General features: G+C 37.8%; 1 protein-coding gene across 2 annotated transcripts in view; it reads right to left on the reverse strand.

Annotated features, from left to right (window-relative positions):
* Positions 1-20460, reverse strand: part of Arhgef9 (Cdc42 guanine nucleotide exchange factor 9) — a 97212-nt gene that overhangs the window by 60654 nt on the left and 16098 nt on the right. For both annotated transcript variants that reach the window (XM_059250135.1, XM_059250136.1), the window contains exons 2-3: positions 12908-13099; positions 261-440 (exon numbers count right to left, since the gene is read on the reverse strand). In XM_059250135.1, the coding sequence (XP_059106118.1) occupies positions 261-440; positions 12908-13099 (372 nt within the window). The remainder of the gene's footprint in view (positions 1-260; positions 441-12907; positions 13100-20460) is intronic.

The raw sequence follows: 20460 nt of genomic DNA on the forward strand, positions 1-20460 counted from the left end.
AAGGAAAAGAGAAGTTAAAAAATCCTCCTGATAACTTCCTAAAAGGTTGGGGAGAGAAGAGAGTATAATAGCAAAGAAAAATAATCCTAAATAAGTTATAAATCTTCCTAACCTGGTTAAAGATGAAGGTTCAAAAAATCAGTCATATAAGAACTCATACCCCATTCCAGTACATCACAGCTGACTAGAACCAGAAAGCTCACACATCCTTCTGTTGCTCCCTATGATTTCTTTAAAAATGAACAAAGTAAGATGCTTACATGCTCTAGGAAGCAGGGTCCTATCTCGCTGAGGTGGGGGTCATCATTGTTGTACTGCTTCTCCAGGTCTCTCACAAAGCCCATCTGAAACCTGTAGATGTCTTCAATGTTCCCAAAGATGACCTTCAGTTGCTCATCACTGAACATGTCCCTTCTCTTCCGGCACTGCTTCAGGTAGCCCTGCAGACAAAGGAAAAGCTCAGGGTGAGGGTCTCCCTTCCACTGCTTCCTAAGTACATGGAGAATCATTTTCGTTCCATGAAGTAGGCAGGTAAAACTTATTTTCAATTTTCATAAGGGGAAAGGGACAGCCAGTGAAGGGAACTGTTGCATTAGTAACTCTTCAGAGTATGATTACTCTGGAATGCTTATGTTTTTCCTCTGTTTGTATGAGAGAAAAACAACAACAACAATAACAACAACAAAAGGCCAAGGGCCATTTTCCAGAGCCTAGATTGTACTTAGTATTCATTGTATTAAGAATATTAGGGGAAAATGGAGATATACTTCCATGCTAGAATATTTGCCTATAATACACAAGATCTGAGTTCAATTTCTAGTACCAAAAGGTGGGGCTTTTTATTATGGCTGTTGTTGTTTTTATTATTATTGACAGGGAATACCAATGATGTGAATGGTTTCAGCTAAAGCAACTTACTAAAATAGCATGTGTGTACAACAATCCAGTAACCAAGGTAGAAGCACAAAAACACTCCAGTAAAGAAACAGGACTTGAGAAAAATGAAACCATCATTTCCCTATTTTGAGAAAAGGTCTATGTAGCCCAAACTCTCCTTGAACTCATACCCATCCTGCTTCAGATTCTCAAGGACAGATATGTCATAATATGCCACTATATCTGGCACCAAACTATTATTTTAAATGAATTTCTCTGCTATCTATGGCCAGTAAAGAGTATAGATGATCTTAGCCAGCAAATCAAGAGTAACTGGACATTGTATTTGAAACATATGCAGACAAATGCTTACAGGATGTCAATGATGATGAAAGGAGAATGGACAAGAATTCATTGCCTGATAAGAAACCCCTAACATAATGGTGACAAAAACATTTAGCCTACACAGCACACTCCCTGAGATGTCAGTTCAGAAAACAGCTAATAGTTATGTCCCATTCTTCCCATTTGAAAGGTTTAAGGAACGATCCAAACATCATATGATATCCAAAATGCAGCAATGATGCTGGAGTTCAAAACCAGTGTGGAAAGTAATGAGTATAAAAGAGAAGGAAAGGAATGCCAGAGAAGCTTCCCAATTCTCTTAATACATTCATTATCATTGTGAAGTCATTGCTTCTCTTTCTATTATGCATATCGAAATTTAACTACATATTGAGAACAATGTAGGTTGGTAGAGTATTTTCTTAAAGTTAATGATAGGGAATTAACACACTTTCAATGTAATGGGCTATTATATAGCCATTAAAATGATTGAAAAATACTGAAGAAACATGGAAGATGTTTATGGCATAATGTTAACAGTAGAATATGAATGGTGTATCAATATGATAATACTTTTATACATGCATACACCTTATTTTCTTCCTCTCGTTGAAAATTACAGAAGGAAAAGAGGTCAAGAAAAGGCACAAGAAACAGATATAAATGCACAGATAACTCATTCGCACACTCAGGAATAAAAAACCCCCACAAAACTGGAAGCCATACTATATATACAGAAAGGACCTGTAAGGTAAAAGAAGAGAATATATGTATATATATCTACATATATATTTAAATATAATTTTAAAGCCCTGACATGACATTATAAAACAAGGAACCACTAAAGATGCCATTGAGTTCATTTTCTCTTGGCCAACTATTGCTGGGTGTGTGAAGAGGGATTTGATAGAGATATCCTGTTTAGGGCTGAGTAGTTCAAGGTTTCCCACTCTCTGCATATTTTCTGGGTGTGCATTTTATTCTATATTTGTTCCCATCTGCTGTAGGAGGAAGCGTTTCTGATGATGCCACTGATCTATAAGTATAGCAGAATGTCAATAGGGGCCATTTTTGCTACCATGCTCTTTTAGTAGAACAGTAGTATTTGGTTTGAACCTAGATCACTGGGCTATCTAGTCTCAGGTTCTTGATCACCTAAACAGCTTTGGGTATGGGTTTCAACTTGTGGAGTGGGACTTAAGTCAAATCAGATATTGTTTGGTTACTCCCACAAGCTTTGTGTCATCATTACATTGGCATATCTTACAGGCAGGACACAATTGTACATCAAAGGGTTTGTGGCTGGGTTGGTATTTACATTTCTCCTTTGGTAGTATGCAGAATACCTTCCTGTAACAGAGACACTAGAACCTGTGGGAAAAGCTCTGTGTAGGCACCATCTCAACTTCTCCATGTTCAATGAGTTTATAGGTTTCATCTTCAGCATTAGGACCTTGCCATCACTTTGTGGGTAGCACCCTATAATCTGGGCAACAGCCTGGGTTGTTTGTTTGAGGTTCCCATGGGGCCCACTTGGCTAACAACTCTATTAGATGTAACCCATTCCTGGTACTGGAAGCTTCAATTGGTGACAAGAGCTGTCCAGTTGAACCTATGCTTCCCCAATTATTTGGCAATTTCATTTAGATTGCCTTTATATATGTATTTATTTGAGGAAGCTTCTACTATAGCTTTCTATACTACCTTTCAAATGTCCTTTGAGTGTATGCCCAAAAGTGGTGTAGCTGGATCTGGAAGAAGACCAATTCTTATCTTCCTGAAGAACCAAAGACTGATTTCCGTAGTGTCTGCACAAGTTTGTATACCATCAATGGATGAGTGCTCCTCTTACTCCACATCCTCACCAGTATGAGCTGTCATTTGTTTTATTGACCTTAGCCATTCTAACAGGGTAAGCTGAAATCTCAAAGTAGTTTTTATTTGCATTTACCTGGTGACTAAGGATGTCGAACTTTTCTTTACATGTTTCTCAACCATTTGTGTTTCCTCTTTTGAGAATTCTCTGTTTAGATCTGTATCCCATTTTCAAAACTGTATTACTTGCTTTCTTGATGTCCAGGTTTTTTTGAGTTCTTTATATATTTTAGATATATTATTTATATATTTAGATATTAGCATTATATTGGGTATGTAGTTGGTTAAAAAAATGAAAAAATCCAAAACAAACAAAAAACAACTTTTCCCATTCTGTAGCCTGCTGCTTTGTCAGGATAATGATGTCTTTGCTGTGTAGAAGCTTTTCAGTTTTATGAGGTCACATTTACTAATTGTTAAACTTAGTGCCTGGAATACACCTTAATTTTTGACCTTAAATAGGTCAAATTACAATAGATTATTCGCAAGCACAATTCTGTTATATTTGTACATTTTTGTTGACTTTTTTCTTTCAAACTCTGATTTTTAAAATTGTCTTCATTATTCAATGCCAGAAAAAGTATTTTCCAGAAAAATACAAAGAACAAAATATTTAGCTACAAGGAGAAGAAATTTATTATTTTCTAAATGTCTCCTGCAGACCTAGTGTTTGACAATATTTAGAATGACCTTCAAAAAGGAAATAAAGAAACAGGCGTAAGAATATGAGAGAGAGAAGACAGGCCAAAAGAGATCATTAGCTTCCTTTATTTTGACTGCCTATTGACTATGAAATTTTATATAGCAGTGGACAATGTCTTATCAATATCTGTGTCTTCTCCTTCACACTTTTGAAAGTATATAAGTTTTAAGATGAATTGGTCATGAATTGTGATGGCTCAAGCCATAAATGCTATGAAAAGTTTAAAGTTAGAAAAAAAAAGACAAAAAAGACTGAGGCAAACAAAAGAGAGAGGTAATCTGAGCAGTCACACAACTATGGGAGAGCAGCATTCAGTTCTGAGACACCCTTTCAAGGGAACAGCAGACTAGAACACATAATAGATACTGCACAAGGCTGAGGTTTTATTTGTTGGTAGAGGGCTTGCCTGGCATGTATACAGCCCTGGATTTGACCCTCGCCACCAAGTAAACTGGGCATGGTAGTGCATGCCACTCCCAGAACTTGGGAGGTAGAAGCAAGAAGACCAGAAATTCAAGACCAGCCTAGGATATAAGAGATACTGTTTTAAAAATGAAAAGGATAACCAGAAAGTACTGTTAAATGTTTAGAGTGATAGATGCTATAGATTGATGCTTCACATGACAAGACATCATTCTTAAAAGATACTATGAGTACCATGACATCCCCAAGTAGTTTTAATTTTCATTTCTCAAATTAATAAGGATAAGGAATACTTTTTTGAGATATCTCTTAGTTGATTTTATTTCTTCTTTTGAGAACTCTCTGCTCTAATCAATAGCTCAGTGTTTAATTGGGTCATTTGTTTTCTTTACTTTTTATTTTTTGAGTTCTTTATATATTCTGAATAATAATCCTCTCCTTTGAGATTTCAATCAATCACAGTTAGAATAGCTAAGATCAAGAAAACAACTCACAACAAATGCTTGTGAGGATGAAGAGAAAGAATAATACATATTCACTGTTGGTGGTATTGCAGACTGGTATAGCAACTCTGGAAATCAGTGTGAAAATAATCCAAAAGCTAAAACTAAATCTACCATATGCTAAGCTATAGCATTCCTTGGCATATAGCCAAAAGGCTGACATCCTACTTCACAGATGCTTGCTCAGCCATGTTCATTGCTACTCTATTCACGATAGCTAGGAAATGGAAAGAAACTAAATGTCCTTCAACTGGTGAATGGATAATGAAACTATGGTGCATATAGATGGTAGGATTCTATTCAGCTGTAAAGATAAATGAAAATAAAATTATGAAAATTTCAGATAAATAAATAGAACTAGAAAATATTCTACTAAGTGAGGTAGCCCAGGCCCAGAAAGACAAATGCCAAAAGTTCTCTCTTATTTCTGGATCCTAGGCCCAAATCTTCAGATGTACAGATATTCTTCAGATATTACCTGGGCTAACCACAAAAAAACAAGACCATAGAAAAGGACTGTGTAGGGGGAGCTCTACAGCTCTACAAAGGGGAATATGATAATATGAAGGGGAGAATGGTGTGGAGACTTAGTTGGGGAGGGGAGATGGAATACAACATAGAAGGAGAGAGACAGAGGAGGAATAAACATCACTAAGAATGTTTGAAATATCCATAAGGAATCATCTCGTGTTTACCTAAAATTATATAGAATATATAATGCAGTTTAAATCAAGTTATACAACCAAAGATGATAATATTCCACAAGAGCCATAGTCTAGCCAACAAAAATCCCAGCAGCAGGCACAAAAAAACCTTCCTTTCTTTTTTACACATATAAATGGAAAGTATGTTAAAAGAATGTGTTCTGGGTCAGGAAGGGTTAGGTGGGATGGTGGATGGGAAGACAAGGTAGAGGAGGGAGTCTAGGGAGGGATAATTAACACTAACAACCTTTGAAATGGCCATATGGAAACCTTATACTATAGGTGCTTCCTAAAATGTCTATTTATACACATCTAAAAGGAGTTTAGTTGGAGTCATCTTCTAATAGGGGAGAATGCCTCATAAGGTATCATATAGACCAAACAAAAATCCCAGTACCATGTGGGGGTTACCTCCATTCCAGTTCTTGGTCAATGGGATCCAATAGATGCCCCAAACAACACAGTTTATTGCCACTGCTCTTGGTGACCCTGCAGAATTCGATAATAAGACCCTATTGCCAAAGATACCATATTCCTCAGTCATAGGACATGGAGAAACCAAGCTAGTACTGACCTGGAAGCTTTGGTCCTACTGGCTACCTTTCATAATGCTAGCAGTTTCTATGCATGCTACTTGGGGAGAAAAATCATTAACAATCTTACTCAGCTATGAATCCTACAAACTATCATAACTAGCCAGATAATATATGCCCATAGGTACAATACTGGCATAAGTGTTCTGAGAGTAACCAACCACTTTCTGGTTGCATTTGAGGTCTACTCCACAAAATAGAACTCTTGTCTGATACTGTTAACTGGACCAAGAACCTGTGACTGGGTAGGTCATAGGCCCTAGGGGAGAACATACTTCTGTTATTCTGATAAACGAACATCTATTAAACTTACTACTAAGTAATTATCTTTTTTCAAATTTATTTATTTTATATCTATCCACAGTTTTTCCTCCCTCCTCTCCTCCCAGTCCCTCTCTCCCACCTCCCTGTGTCCCCCAATTCACTCCTCCTCCATTTCTATTCATCAAAGGGCAGGACTCCCATGGATATCAACAAAACATAGCATATCAAGTTGCAGTAAGTCTAAGTAAGCACTTTCACTTGTCACATTATCCAGGCCCACACCTTGGAAAGAAGCCTCCTACTCCATCAGGGGCCAGGCCAACATCCCAAACCCCAGGTAAGACCCCTCCATCCTGCCCTTGCCTGCTCAATATAACCCCAACTACCACTCCTCTCCTTGTTACCACATCCCTGCCCACACCTCTGGCGGAAGTCTCCTCTTCCACCAGAGACCAGGCCAGCTTCCTGAACCCCAGGGAAGACTAGTCCCCACCCCACCTGTGCTCATCTAGCATAACTCCAACTGCCCCTCCCCTCCTGCTCACCATACCCCAGCCTACATCTCTGACAGAGGCCTTCCACTCCATCAGAGGCCAGGCCAGCATCCTGAACACAAGTGACCGGGCCAGCATCCTGAACACAAGTGACCGGGCCAGCATCCTGAACACAAGTGACCGGGCCAGCATCCTGAACACAAGTGACCGGGCCAGCATCCTGAACACCAGAGACCAGGCCAACTCCCTGAAAAACAGGCAGAAGCCTCCTACCCCATCAGAAGCCAGGCCAGCATCCTGAACACCAGAGGGCCCTGAGCCAGATTAGAAGCCATGCACATAGCCAGAACTGCAGCCCCAAACTTGGGCAGCAATTGCCTGCTGGAAAAGAGGCCATCTAGTCCATCAGAAGTCCAGCCCCCAACATGAGTGGAGACTGGACCACAGGCCTCAGCAGCCAGAAGACCAGAGAGGAAACAGAAACCAAGGAAGAAAATACTCATCCAACAAAGACAAATCCAGAAATCAGCACTTAGACCTATAATCACTTCAAATCTAGATGCCTAAACATAAGTGTAAGAACACAAACAACAATAGCCAGGGAAATATGTCACCACCAGAGCCCAGCCATCCCACTACAGCAATCCCTGAATATTCCAAGACAGCTGAAGCACAAGAAAATGACCTTAAAAGAACCTTTATGGTGATGATAGATGTCCTTAAAGCAGAGATAAAAAGCTCCCTTAAAAAAATCAAGGGAAAGACAACCAAAAATTGGAGGAAGTCAATAAATCTCTTAAAGAATAGCAAATAAAAAACATGAAAAAAACAAACCACAATTGATGGAAACAAATAAAACTGTTCAAGACCTGAAAATGGAAATAGAAGCAATAAGGAAAACATAAACTGAGGGAACTCTGGAAATGGAAAATCTAGATAAGTGTACAGGAACTACAGATGCAATTATCATCAACAGAATACAAGGGATGGAAGAGAGAATCTCAGGCTTTGAAGACACGCTAAAAGAAACTGATAACGTCAGTCAAAGAAGATGTTAAATCTAAAAAATCCCTGACACAAAGCATCCAGGAAATCTGAGACACTGTGAAAGAAACAAAGCTAAGAATAATAGGAATAGAAAACCTCCTTTCAAATTGCTAGTTTAGGGGATGAGTCTTAAGAGGCTCCCCAAACAATATAGGCTATTGCTGTTGCCACTGGTTGTCTCTCAGAGCCTGAAGATAAGTCCTTATTGCTGAAGACACCACACACTTCAGACATAGTACTTGGAAGAATCTAACTGAACTGAAAGACTCCTCCATGAGTACTAGCTCACATGGTACTGGAAGATGCTATGCAAGCTGCAAAGGGAGAAAAAGCAACCAAAGAGTCCTACCTAGCTGTGATGCCTACAAAACACAAAAAGAACAATCATGGCAAGATATCCCCAAAGGTATAACAGTGGTACTTATAAACTAGGAGTAACCAACAGGCACCTTAAGATGGACTTAAGGCCTGCTCGATAGAAAAGAATTCATGCCTGGTACTGTAAGCCTAACCAAATACCAGTGACTAGTGAAATCATAGATCTTAGAAAAGAATCTACTACTGTCACTTTCTCAAACCAGTATATTTTCTAATTGTATTCTTAATACTTATCCTTATACCTAAAGAGAAATATAGCTCTCATTCCTTATCAAAGAAACTTCTTTTTGCAGCAGAAGAAGACCATTACAGAAAGCCACAACTGGTCAAAATACAGAGAACAAATAATAGCAGGAATCCCAGCTCCACTTGATATATTTGTAACAAAACACCTAAGGCTCAGGGAACATCACAGGACAGGGGTAGAAAGACTATGAGAGCCAGAGAACCAGAAAGTCGGCTGTGAGATTATGTCTTCTATATAGGACAGGGAAACTGCACCCATGAAATCTCAACAGTATAATAGGCTAAACAAGTCCTGAACAATGACTACCAGTTGACATACCAATATGGCTTGGGGAAGTCTCATAGGACCCTACCCACAGATATAGACTGATTAACAAATGCTGAAAGAAAAATCAGTCTTTCCTAGATGAGGCCCTAATTGGTTATCTAAGATGTCTATGTGGGGTAGGGTTTAGGGCAGGCATAAATTATGTCTCACTATATGGCCCAGACTGGCCTCAAATTCATAATCCTCAAATTTCAGTTTCCTGAGTGATGAGGTTACAGATGTGTGCCATCACATGCAGCTCAAAACCCAGGTTTAAACATAAAAGATAGAAATGACAGTGAACTATAGCATGATAAACTTTGTTAGACTAAAGGAAGAATTTCTTTATAGTAAAGCATCAGAGACTAATCCAAATGACCAAGGAAAGATAGGCAAGGTTTCCTGGAGGCATCTGAGACTAGAACTGATTTCACATTTCTGTTATGCCTGAGCTCATTTTCCCCCAGGGGCAGGAAAGACAACATATGGAAGCATCTTTAGTGTTCGCTGTTTAGTACTTAGTTTCTTCTATTGTAAAATTAGTTCCATGGTTACAAATGGCAATGTCACAGATGATTAGTCATAATGATCCTGAGCTAATCTCTGAGTTTTTTTCCTCCTGGCTAGATTTGGAAACATGTGGAGAGTGCGGTAGATTGTCATATTAACACATTCACACTTGAACACCAGATGCTTCCTTGAGTGCTAAGGAAGAAGGGGCAGAAAGTGCAGAAGAGTGCTGTCTAACTCCCAGAGATTTCTCCAGTGAAAATATATCTATGGAGTACAAAACCAGAGAGATTAAGAGCCACATATTACTCAGAGCTCTGCAACCCACTGATTTTAGAGATGGGGAAGAAGGTCAAGGATGGAAAAGACTGATGATGTCTCATAGCTAATCAGTGACCAAAATATGACTTGAGCCTTGCACTCTCAATTCTAACTCTGCTTTCTTTCTGAAAATATTTTGGTGCTTATGGGCTTTGGTTTATAGATAATATAATCTAAAGCTAGAATACTGTCCATGGTCCAGCTAAATACAGATTTCTCAAATTCTCTTTGGTATTTGCTGTTGAGAAGTAGAACAAAGAGATAGTTTCTAATGTCTTCAACAAAAGCTGTAACTAGGTTGGTTGCATTGGACTATTCCTCAAAGTGGCATCATAGCACTCCTCTTTCTGTACAGATTAACATATCCACTGTTGTGTCTTGTGTTTTGAGGACATGATGTTTGAGAGTTGGGGAAAATACGGCATACTTCTAAGACTAAAGGACTTCCATGGGGTCTGAGACTAGAAACACTATGAAAAAATTGTCTAACTAGGGAGATCTATTGATACAGACAATAACAATACTGTTTGCCCTCTTTGAAGATCGAATGATATGACAATCAAATTAGTATGTATATGTGAACAATTACATTTATTTTTTATTTTGCAATACTTTTTTTGAGAATCTACCATGTGTCAGGCACTGGGTTATTGATTTGACATCAGTAATTAACAAATGAGATCCCTATCCATGTATGGAATTTACATTTTAGTAAGATAGACGAGCTGTAAGTAAATGAATATAGAAATGTGCAATTTATCCAATAGTAAAATGTATAATAGAGAAAAGTAAAACAGGAAGAAGAAGAAGCAATGCAAGCTTAAAAATTTTCATAGAATATTTAAATAACTTGAAGCACCTAATTGGAGGAAGATTTCTCTAGGCAGGGGGAAAATAATTCAAGGTCTCTCTTCGGGAGCATGTCTGGCACGTTCAATGAATAGTAAGAAGCCAGTAGGGGTGGGTTAATAAGAACATAGGAAAAGGAGCAAGAGGTGAAGTCAAAATAGTGAGGGGATTGACCCTACATGACCGTGTAAGTAATAACAGTTTCAATTTTTACTTGAAGAGAAATTATGAGCCACTGGAAAGTTCTGAGCAAAGGGGAAAAATACAACCTTAGGTCATAATAGCCTGCCCTAATTATCAAGTGGCGAACAGATTCTACTTAGTTTAGTACTGATAGCATCACATATAATCTAGCTATCATTTTGAAGTACCACTTCTCAAACTTTTAAATGTATTGCAAATTAAGTGGGCGAATGACTAAAATACACAGTCTTACTCAGTAAGTTTGAGATAGAGCCAAAGATTTTGCATGTCTAACAAGGTCTCAGGTGACGCAGATGTTGCTGGCTACAGTACAAATCTTTGAGAAGAAAATGAGAGCTATGGATAGATGAGTAAACGGAAAAAAAGAATTTTGAAAGGAGAAATAAAACTACACTTTCTAAAATATCTGGAGCACATTTAATTATAGTATTACATTTATGATCTAGGGATATAGCTCAGTGATAGTACAGTTACCTAACATGTACAAGGGCCCAAGTTTAAACCCCAGTAAAATTCACATGTAAACAACAACAGTGGATTTACTTAATTCCCACAACAACTTTCACAAGTAGCTACATAATGAAGCCCAAAAGACAAATGAGAAAATTGAGCTCACAGTATGTGTTTGTCTGATGTGGGGTTACCTTTAAGGTTACAGGGTTAATTTGTGACTAAGTTGAGATATAACAGACAGAACAATATGTTTCTAGAATTCTTATTCTTTCCACCATATCTTATTGCTTCATGACATGAAGAGGATAATTTTTAATCTACTTCACCAAGAAAAGAAAATGAACTGAGGTGAAATTTAATACCCCAAATAATCTTTTCATAACTATACTGTCCAATGTGATTTCAAATAGTAGTGTTATTATTTAAATTTAAATTAATTATATTTCAATAAAAAATTGAAGTTTTCCTTCTCATTAACACCGCCATGTTTCAAAAGCTTGGCTGCCTAGAAGATGTCTACTGGAGAGAGGAGATAAAAACATTTTCATCACTGGAGAACATTTTGTTAGACAGCTCTAGGGAAACAAGGACTTTGAAAATGTTACAACTATACTCTCAAACAGAAAGTAGGCCCCAGGTTAAGAAAAGAAAATAGGCTCTGATTCCTCCTATGAGGGAAGGAAACAAGATGAGTTAGTGAAGGTCAAAAGAAAGATGGGTATTTTTTTTTTTTGTGTGTGTGTGTGTGTGTGTGTGTGTGTGTGTGTGTTTAAATTTTTTAAAACAGGGCTAGAGAGACAGCTCTGTGGTTAAGAGCACTGGCTGCTCTTCCAAAGGACCCGAGTTTGATTGCTAGCATCCACACAGTGGATCACAATCATCTGTAACTCCAGTTCCAGGGATCCAATGCCTCCTCAGGTACCAAGCACACACGTACTGCAGACAAACATGCAGACAAAGCATTCGTACACATAAAATAGTAACGTTAAAAACATTTTTAAAACATTCTTTTCTCCATTTTCTGTTGATTTTCACTTACTGCTTAGTAATAAACCCTTTGGAAATGTTAACTGGCCTTCATTAAGCTAAAGATAGTACGTGGGGGGCAGGAGACCCCCATAGTCTAGAGACCTAGAAAGCATGGAGTTGGGGAATATAGTGACACCAACTAAAGGGGTTGAGGCTCATTGATCTAGCCTTCATCTCCTGTTGATTTCTTTTACAAGTACTGATTTGTTTAAATTAGCCACAATGTTCTCCATGTGAGGAAGAGTACTGGCACATCAGGATCACCAGCCATGCTCTTGAAACTTGAATATGCTCATGGCCTTACCATAGCCCTGGATAACACACAATTTAGGTGGCAGGAGTGAAGACCTTACATCTGCATCTGTAATAAAAAGAATCCTAGGGACTCTTCTATACATTCAAGTCTCTTAATGTCTTGCTTAAATTTGCTTCAGTGAATGAGGAAGGTTAGGCCTTTGCTGGATCAGAAACCAAGAGGTTAAGAGTATAGGTTCATAAAAGGAAAGGACAGAGACAAAGAAGAGGCAGACAGGGAGGTAGAGGGTAACAGGACATAAAGTACATATTAATGAATTATTGGCAAAGATGGATGAAACATAGGAGAGAAAAAGAAATCAAAAACCCAAAGGATGCACTATCAATTGAAAACTATCTGGGAGGTCAGTGCAGCTGCCTTTTCTAACGCTTTGGGACTGGAACAGGTAAGTCTGTGCAGACTGTCAGCTCTTCCTAGAAGTGTCTGTATCCCACCACACATGCCCCCACATGCACCACCATGGCTACCTCGCAAATGTCCTTGAGGTGCTTGATGTAATGACGCTCGGTGCTCATGATCTCATTGATGACATTGGCCCGCATCTGGTCCCGGTTCTGTAGTGGCCGGCCCAGACAAAGGCAGTCTGAGTTGGGGTCCAGGTGCCCATTCTGCACATCACTGGGCCCTTCCTCCACCCCATCCTCCTGGTTCACCCAGAGCTGTGGAAGTAGGCAAAGAAAAAACAAATAAAAATGGGTTAACCTTTTTTGAGAAATTTCCAACTAAATAGAGAAAGGATAAATGAGTAACTTTGTGTTCACAAAGCCTTCAATCAGAAGCTTTTGAAAACAGAGTACCCAGGACTGACTCTAGGATGTCTTGCTGGTTTTAAGCCTGGCTTCAAATTCAAGAAGATTAACCTACCTCTGCTTCCTGAGTTCTGGGTATTAAAGATATGCACACCCTGCCTGGCTCTTTACTCTTGCCTTTTTTCAAATGTGTGTAATTGATCCCTTAATACCTACCATTTCACACAATTAAGAAGTTCTATGATGGATAAATATCGAAGGAATGGAGTTGGTTTTTAAAAAGTTATTCCAAAACACTGGAAAATGATGCATATACTTAGTTGTATTTATAATAATGAAAACAATTATTCCTTAATATTCTGTTACCTTCTCCCATCCCAGCCAAGGTCAGCATGTGAGATACATTCACTGGGAAGAATTTCATCTCAGAATGCTGTATCAGGCTTGCCAAAGAATCTGGGTAGACTAATGCATACCTTTTCACAAGTATTGTTCACAGATACTTCAGCTAGCACACATAGGCTCCCAGGTGACAAGTAAAAATATGAAAAACGCCTAGAATCTGTCACACTTCTAGAGGACCTCTCAAAGCACTTAATGGATGATTTCCTCAGCCATCATTGAATGGAAGTAAATCAGGGTTAGTGAAATCAAATTTATCAGTTATCTATATCAGACATATACTGTGCCTAACCACTACATAATTGTAAAAGAAGCATTGAAGAAGATGATTGAGTTCTCTTTCATTTAGAGCCAATGAAGTCTTTCAAACACAGGGACAATATCTAGTTCTTGTCCTTCTTCTTCTATTCCCTCTGTTATTGCCTTCATTTCTTTATAATAGGACAAAGTCGCAGGTAAACACTTAGCTCCTACTACCAAACCAGGTCCTGCCAATGACTTTTATTGGCTAGCCTCAAAGCCCAAAATCATCAAAAGCCTCACACTGATTATTATGATGTCCTTCATACTACCATTCAAAATTATCACAATATGACTCCAACTGTATTTCCACTCCTCCTACTATTTCCTTCAGAAATAATAGGCTTTTTTCAGATTTCTTTTTTTTTCCTGCACACAGATTGCAATCTATATGTCAAGCCTATATAGAATGAAGAAATAATATAACCCAAAGACTTTTAAAAACTTAAACAATAGTGACTCAAACACTCAACTTTCTTATAAGTAAAGAAACTGATCACCACAGACACTGCCAGGGAAAACATCTTTGATATGCCTGTATATATGTGTTTTCTAATGTTTTTAAATTATTTAATCAATATAAGAAGATATATGTGCCAGGTGGTGGTGGTGCACACCTTTAATCCCAGCACTCAGGAGGCAGAGGCAGGCAGATCTCTGTGAGTTCAAGGCCAGCCTGGTCTACAGAGCGAGTTCTAGGACAGGCACCAAAGCTACACAGAGAAACCCTGTCAAAACAAACAAAAAACAAAAAAACAAAAAAAGATGTTGAAATAGAAAACAAGAAAGACTGTGGTGGTTTGAGTGAAAATGGCCCCCATAGGTCCATAGGGAGTGGTGCTATTAGGAGGTGTGGCCTTGGAGTAGGTGTGGCCTTGTGGGAGGAAATGAATTACTGGGCACTGGCTTTGAAGTTTCAGAAGCTCAAGCCAGGCTTAGTGTCACTCTCTCTTCCTGCTACCTGCAGATTCAGATGTAGAACTCTCAGCCACTCCTCCAGCATCATGCCTGCCTGTATGCTGCCATGCTTCCCATCATGATGACAATGAACTAAATCTCTGGAACTATAAGCCAGCCCCAATTAACTGTTTCCCTTTATAAGAGTGGCTGTGGTCATAGTGTCTCTCCACAGCAATAAAAACCCTAAGACAAAGACCCTGATTAGTAGAATCAATGACAAGAATGGCAATATTACACCAGACTTACAGAAAAAAATCATCGAAAGGGAACAATATGAACAATTGTACACTAAAAAATCAGTTAAAATGATGAAATGGATAAATTCTTAGAAATATACAAACTAGAACAGACTCAAGAACAAATAGTAATCTAAGTAGGGCAATAAGAAGTACAAGACTGAATAATCAGAAACTATTCACATGGAAGCAGAGGACAAGGTCTGGCGGTTTAAATATTTGAACTGTTCATCTTTGGCAAAAATCCTCAAAACATAAAAATGCAGACACCTCACAAAATGTTAGCAACATTTAAAAAAAAATCTTTCTTATCAAATGGGATTGATCTCTGGAATACAAAATTGATTTAACATAAGAAAATCAATGTAATACAACATAATAATAAAGGTTATAAAATCCCACATGCTTATCTCAATCAGCACACTCTTTCATGATTAAAAAAATATTTAAGAATTTAGAAGTAACTTTCTCCAAATGATAATAATAAATATGAAAGGTCCACACACTCAAGAAATAAGGATATCTGCTCTTATCACTCCAATCCAATATTGTACTGAGAATTCTAGCAAGAGTAACTGAACAGGAAAAATAAATAAAAAGAATTCAAATTTAATAGAAGATATAAAAACTAACTCTAGTCATGCAACCTTATACATAGGAAATTCTAAAGAATCCACCCAAAAAGGTGCTCTAATAAACAAGTTCAGCAATATTTGTAGAATATAAGATAAATATTTTAAAAATCAAGTGGTGTTTCCTGGCAGTAATATTGAACAATCTATGAATAAAATTAAGAAAACTGATACATTTAAATAGCACTCCCCCCAAAAAAACAAATAATTGAGTGAATTCAACAATTTAACAGTTTTGGACATTTATAGTAGCCTTTCTCTCCAAATAAATTGGTAATTATAAAAGAAGGCAATATCCATTTGGTTGAATCTGAAATGTCTCACCAAAGATTCATATGTTCCTAAAGAATGAGTCCCCAACATAGCAGTGCTCAGAGGTGAGGCTTTGGGGAAGTGACTATATCACGAAAGTGTTGATTTCATCAACAGGCTAATCAATTGACGGACATGTAATTTGACAGACTATTGAGAATGCTGGAAAGAAGAGATGGGACCTAGCTAAATGGAATAGTCCTTAAGGGTGTGGCCTTGAGGGCTCTATCTTGTCTTCAGTTTCTTCCTCTTCATTCATGTTCTTGTGCTTTCTCTTGTTGCCTCCATGGTAATGTATTCCAAGGACCATTGTGCTATGCCTCTGTGGTAACCAGCTGATCTTGGGCTGAAATCTCTGAACCATGATCCCAAATAAACTTTTCCTCCCTTGAAATTGTTTCCTGCAGGAATTTTGTCCCAATGATGCAAAGCCAACTACTATTGTTAGCACCATTACAAGTTCAAGGGAAGTTCTATGAGTCTCTTAGAAAATTACCTTATCTCTTAATTTAGCAATGTGATGTTTTGTGGGTGAAAGATGGAATATTTAGAACTTTAGGCTAGAAAAAAAACATTGGATGCTGAGTTTGATGGGCTGTTCTGTGGGAGCTTGGAAGGTAATGCTGAGAGAAATGTCAGTAATGGAGGCCTGGCTTGTGAAGTTTCAGAGAGAAAATTTGAGAATCCCATAAAGACTCTATCAGGCTCTCTCATTTGTGGGATATATTGGGTCAAGCATCTGTGGAACTGAAGCCTTTGTTTTAATGGGACAATGGACACTGGTTAGCTAGTAATGAAAAATCAGCTATGATTATTAAGAGATAGGCATTTTTGACACAAAATCTTCTCAGGAGTGTTTGCTCAGGGTTATCACATAAACATTTGGTCCAGGCAGGGCCAAGACTACACTTCAAGTTGGCAGAAGAACTTGCTAAATAATGTGTAAGACTCTCCCACATGGTACTAGTTTTGAAGACATGAAGAGGACACGGAGAATAGCTGAATCTCAACACCTTGTGGCAGTGCTGGAATCCCTACAGAGACACCCCAAGTGGCCATTAACGAAGGTGGAGTGTCAGTTGCAGTGGAAATTCTAGGACTGAAGAGAGAAAGGTTAATGCTTGTCAACATGTGGCATGGTTAGCATCCCTGAAGAGGCCAAGGGAAGTCATTAGTGAAGGTGCAGCCACAATTACAGCATATATCCCAGCATATTGGATATTAAAGAACTGTAGGATGACCACAAATGGCAGTGGTAGTTTGGAGTAGAGACAGCCTAAGCCTATAAGACAACAGATGGCAAAGCAAGAAAAGTGGGACTCGCCAAACTCTTTGGAATTCAGAAAATCATGAATGAGTCCCAGAGGTCAGATAGTGAGCTTTTACATTTGGATTTTGCTTTGATCTAATTGTAACTGTGCTCTAGTTCTTCCCTTTTAGAATAAGAAATTGTTTTGTATTTTATAAGAACTTACAGATAAAAGATCTGAATTTTTAAATACATCTTGGACTTTAAATGTGTTGAAAAATTTAAACACTGTAGGACTTTTGTTAAGTTAGACTGTTTTATATTAGGATGTTAATATGAGATCTTGGAGACAGACAAGAAGGAAAAAGTTCTGGTGTAATGTGATGTGTTTGTCTGTCAAAGTTGACAAGGTGTGGAAGTCACAGTTAGCTTCACTTGTCAACTTGATATACATAGGAAGAGGGAATTTCAATTAGTATTTGCCTCTATTGGACAAGCTTATGGGCATGTTTGGGGCATTTTCTGATTTCTAATTGATATAGTAAGGTTCAGCTCACTGGAGTTGGTACCATCCCTGGGAAGGTGGGTCTGAACTATTTAAAAGGAAGCAGGCTGAGCAAGTCAGGGAGAGCAAGTCAGTAAGCAGCACTCCTCCATGATATCTGCTTCAGTTCCTGCCTTCAGGTTCCTGCCTTGAGTTCTTGCCTCCATTTCCCTTTCTCCCTAGATGATAGACTGTAACTTGTAATATATATTAAACCCTTTCCTCCCCATGTCAGATTTTTATCACAGCAACAGAAAAATAAAGTAGGACATTTCCCCTTTAACCAATATATAAACACTTCACATTCTTGCCTGGCACAAAGATAATCAACATAGTGTACAGAGGCAGGCACAGAAACTACTCCTTGGCCCTCAAGGGAAAGATAATTAGTAATTATTGCTAATTAAATGAAAACCACCATAAGAAAGCTGTTAACAAATTGTTTTCCCTTTCTAACATACACATAATTAGAAGTAATGACCTCCAATAAAACCATAAAAATTTTGGTTACACTAGAAATGGAAGGGAGAGGGATGGGGAGAAAAGGAAAGACCCACAGAAATACTTTTATTTGCATTCATGACTACATCAACACACTAAACTAGGACTTGTCCATGGAATTTTACTGTACCATAACACACCCATGATATCAACCATGTCTTTCCAATACATCCTGTTTATTCTCACTATCATTTCATTGTATCTTCTAATGTGAGGGTCCTACTTTCTGACCAAGAAGACCAGTTTCTTTTTTTTCCCACTCTTTTCTGTCATTCTTTTTTCCCCTGGCTTTTTTTTTTCATTGAAAATTCATACAGTATATTCTGATCATGGTTTTCCTTCTCCCATCTCCTCCTAGATCCTAAACTAAGTTTAAATCTCTTTCTACAAACCATCTTACATTGGCTTTAAAACTGTCCAGCACGGTATGGGTTTGAATATGAAATGTTTCACATACGCTGATGTGCTAAATGCTTAGTTCCAATGACAAAGCTATTTGGAGAAGTGGTGGAAATTTTAGGAAATAACTCCTCATAGAAGAAATAGGTTATAACTGTCCCCAGTCCACACCCCACTCTCTCTGCTTCATAGTTACCATGGAGTAAATGGCCTTTACCACATGCTCCTTTTGCTGCTACATTTTAACTCACCATAGATCCTGAATCAGTAAAGCCAGGTACCATGAGCTTAAGTCTGAAAGTGTAAGCCAAAATAAATCTTCCTTCATTTGTTTTTTTTTAAGGTATTTTTTGTCACAGCTATGCAATACAAGCAAGCAAAACTAATGCAGCAGACCAAATCAGCTTTATTATTTCCACTTCCTATGTGAGAAAGCCAAGACTAGAGTAGTGGGTCTCTTATGGTGAACAAGGAGAATCAGAGACTGATACAAAGTCTCTAAATACTTAGACAAAATCAGGAGAAAAGTCTGGCAAAATAAACAATGTAGACTTGATAGCTTGGGTAGAAACACAGGCTTTCCAACACACAGTAAGTTACCTGAATTCTCTGATCCTCAATCAATGTCCTCATCAGTAAAATAGAATAGTATCAATGTACTTCAAAGGCTATTGTAGGGATCATATGAAGTAATGCATGTAAAACTCTTATATAAGGTATGAATAATAGTTCCCAGAATCAAGTCAAGATTCTAATTATCCCCTAAATTGGTACCATCTGCCCCTAGAATAATAACGCAACATCTGAGAGGTATTCTCTAGTCAGGATACTTTAGAAAGTACTTAGAAAGTACTTTGTTCTCATAATTTTCCTAAATATTTTGCACACTAAATACCACTTCTTTTGTAGCCAGACTCTATAGCCCCTGTACCCCATCACCATAGTCTGGAATCTTGATATCTTTAACCTATTAAAAGTCTTTCTAAGGTAATATATCAAAGTGAACAGGGGTAACATGGGGTACTGTGAAGCTCTTCACAGACAATACAGTGTTCTAGTCAGTCAAAACAGAAAATAAAGGTTAAATGGCTCTAAGATATACCATGTTATCTTTCTCCCTGTTTTTTTTCCCCTTTTTATTGACTTTCATGGGGCTTTCTTGCTTGGACGTTGATGCAATTCATGTTCATTAATAAAGTAACCCAAAACGAGTGCTTTGACAGGACCATTACAAGTCCATGTCTTCTACATTTCCTCTGATAGGCTTTCTGTTTGAGCTTAAATGAAATCAGAAAAAAAAATCCCTTTCACAATAGCCACACAAAAATAAAATAACTTTAAATAAAGTTAACAAAGAAACTTTAAGAATGCTACAACTAAAACTTTAAGACACTGAAGAAAAAAAATTGAGGAAGATATCAGAAAATGGAAACATCTCCAATGCTTGTGGAAGAATTAATATCGTGAAAATAGTCACCCTACCAAAAGAAATCTACAGATCCAATATAATCCAAATTAAAATATGAGGCCTCCCTTCATAAACATAGGAAAAATTAAAAACTCAAAATTATATGGAGTTACAAAATATTAAGGATCATCAAAATAATCCAGTTAGGTGACAGAGCTGTAAGATAGATCATCATACCTGATTTCAAGCTAGGAGCTATCATAATAAAAAACAGCATGATACTGGCAAAGAGGCACAGAAATCAATGAAATAGAATGAGGACTCAGAT

This window comes from Peromyscus eremicus, chromosome X, assembly GCF_949786415.1.
Source record: "Peromyscus eremicus chromosome X, PerEre_H2_v1, whole genome shotgun sequence".
Lineage (NCBI taxonomy): Eukaryota > Metazoa > Chordata > Mammalia > Rodentia > Cricetidae > Peromyscus > Peromyscus eremicus.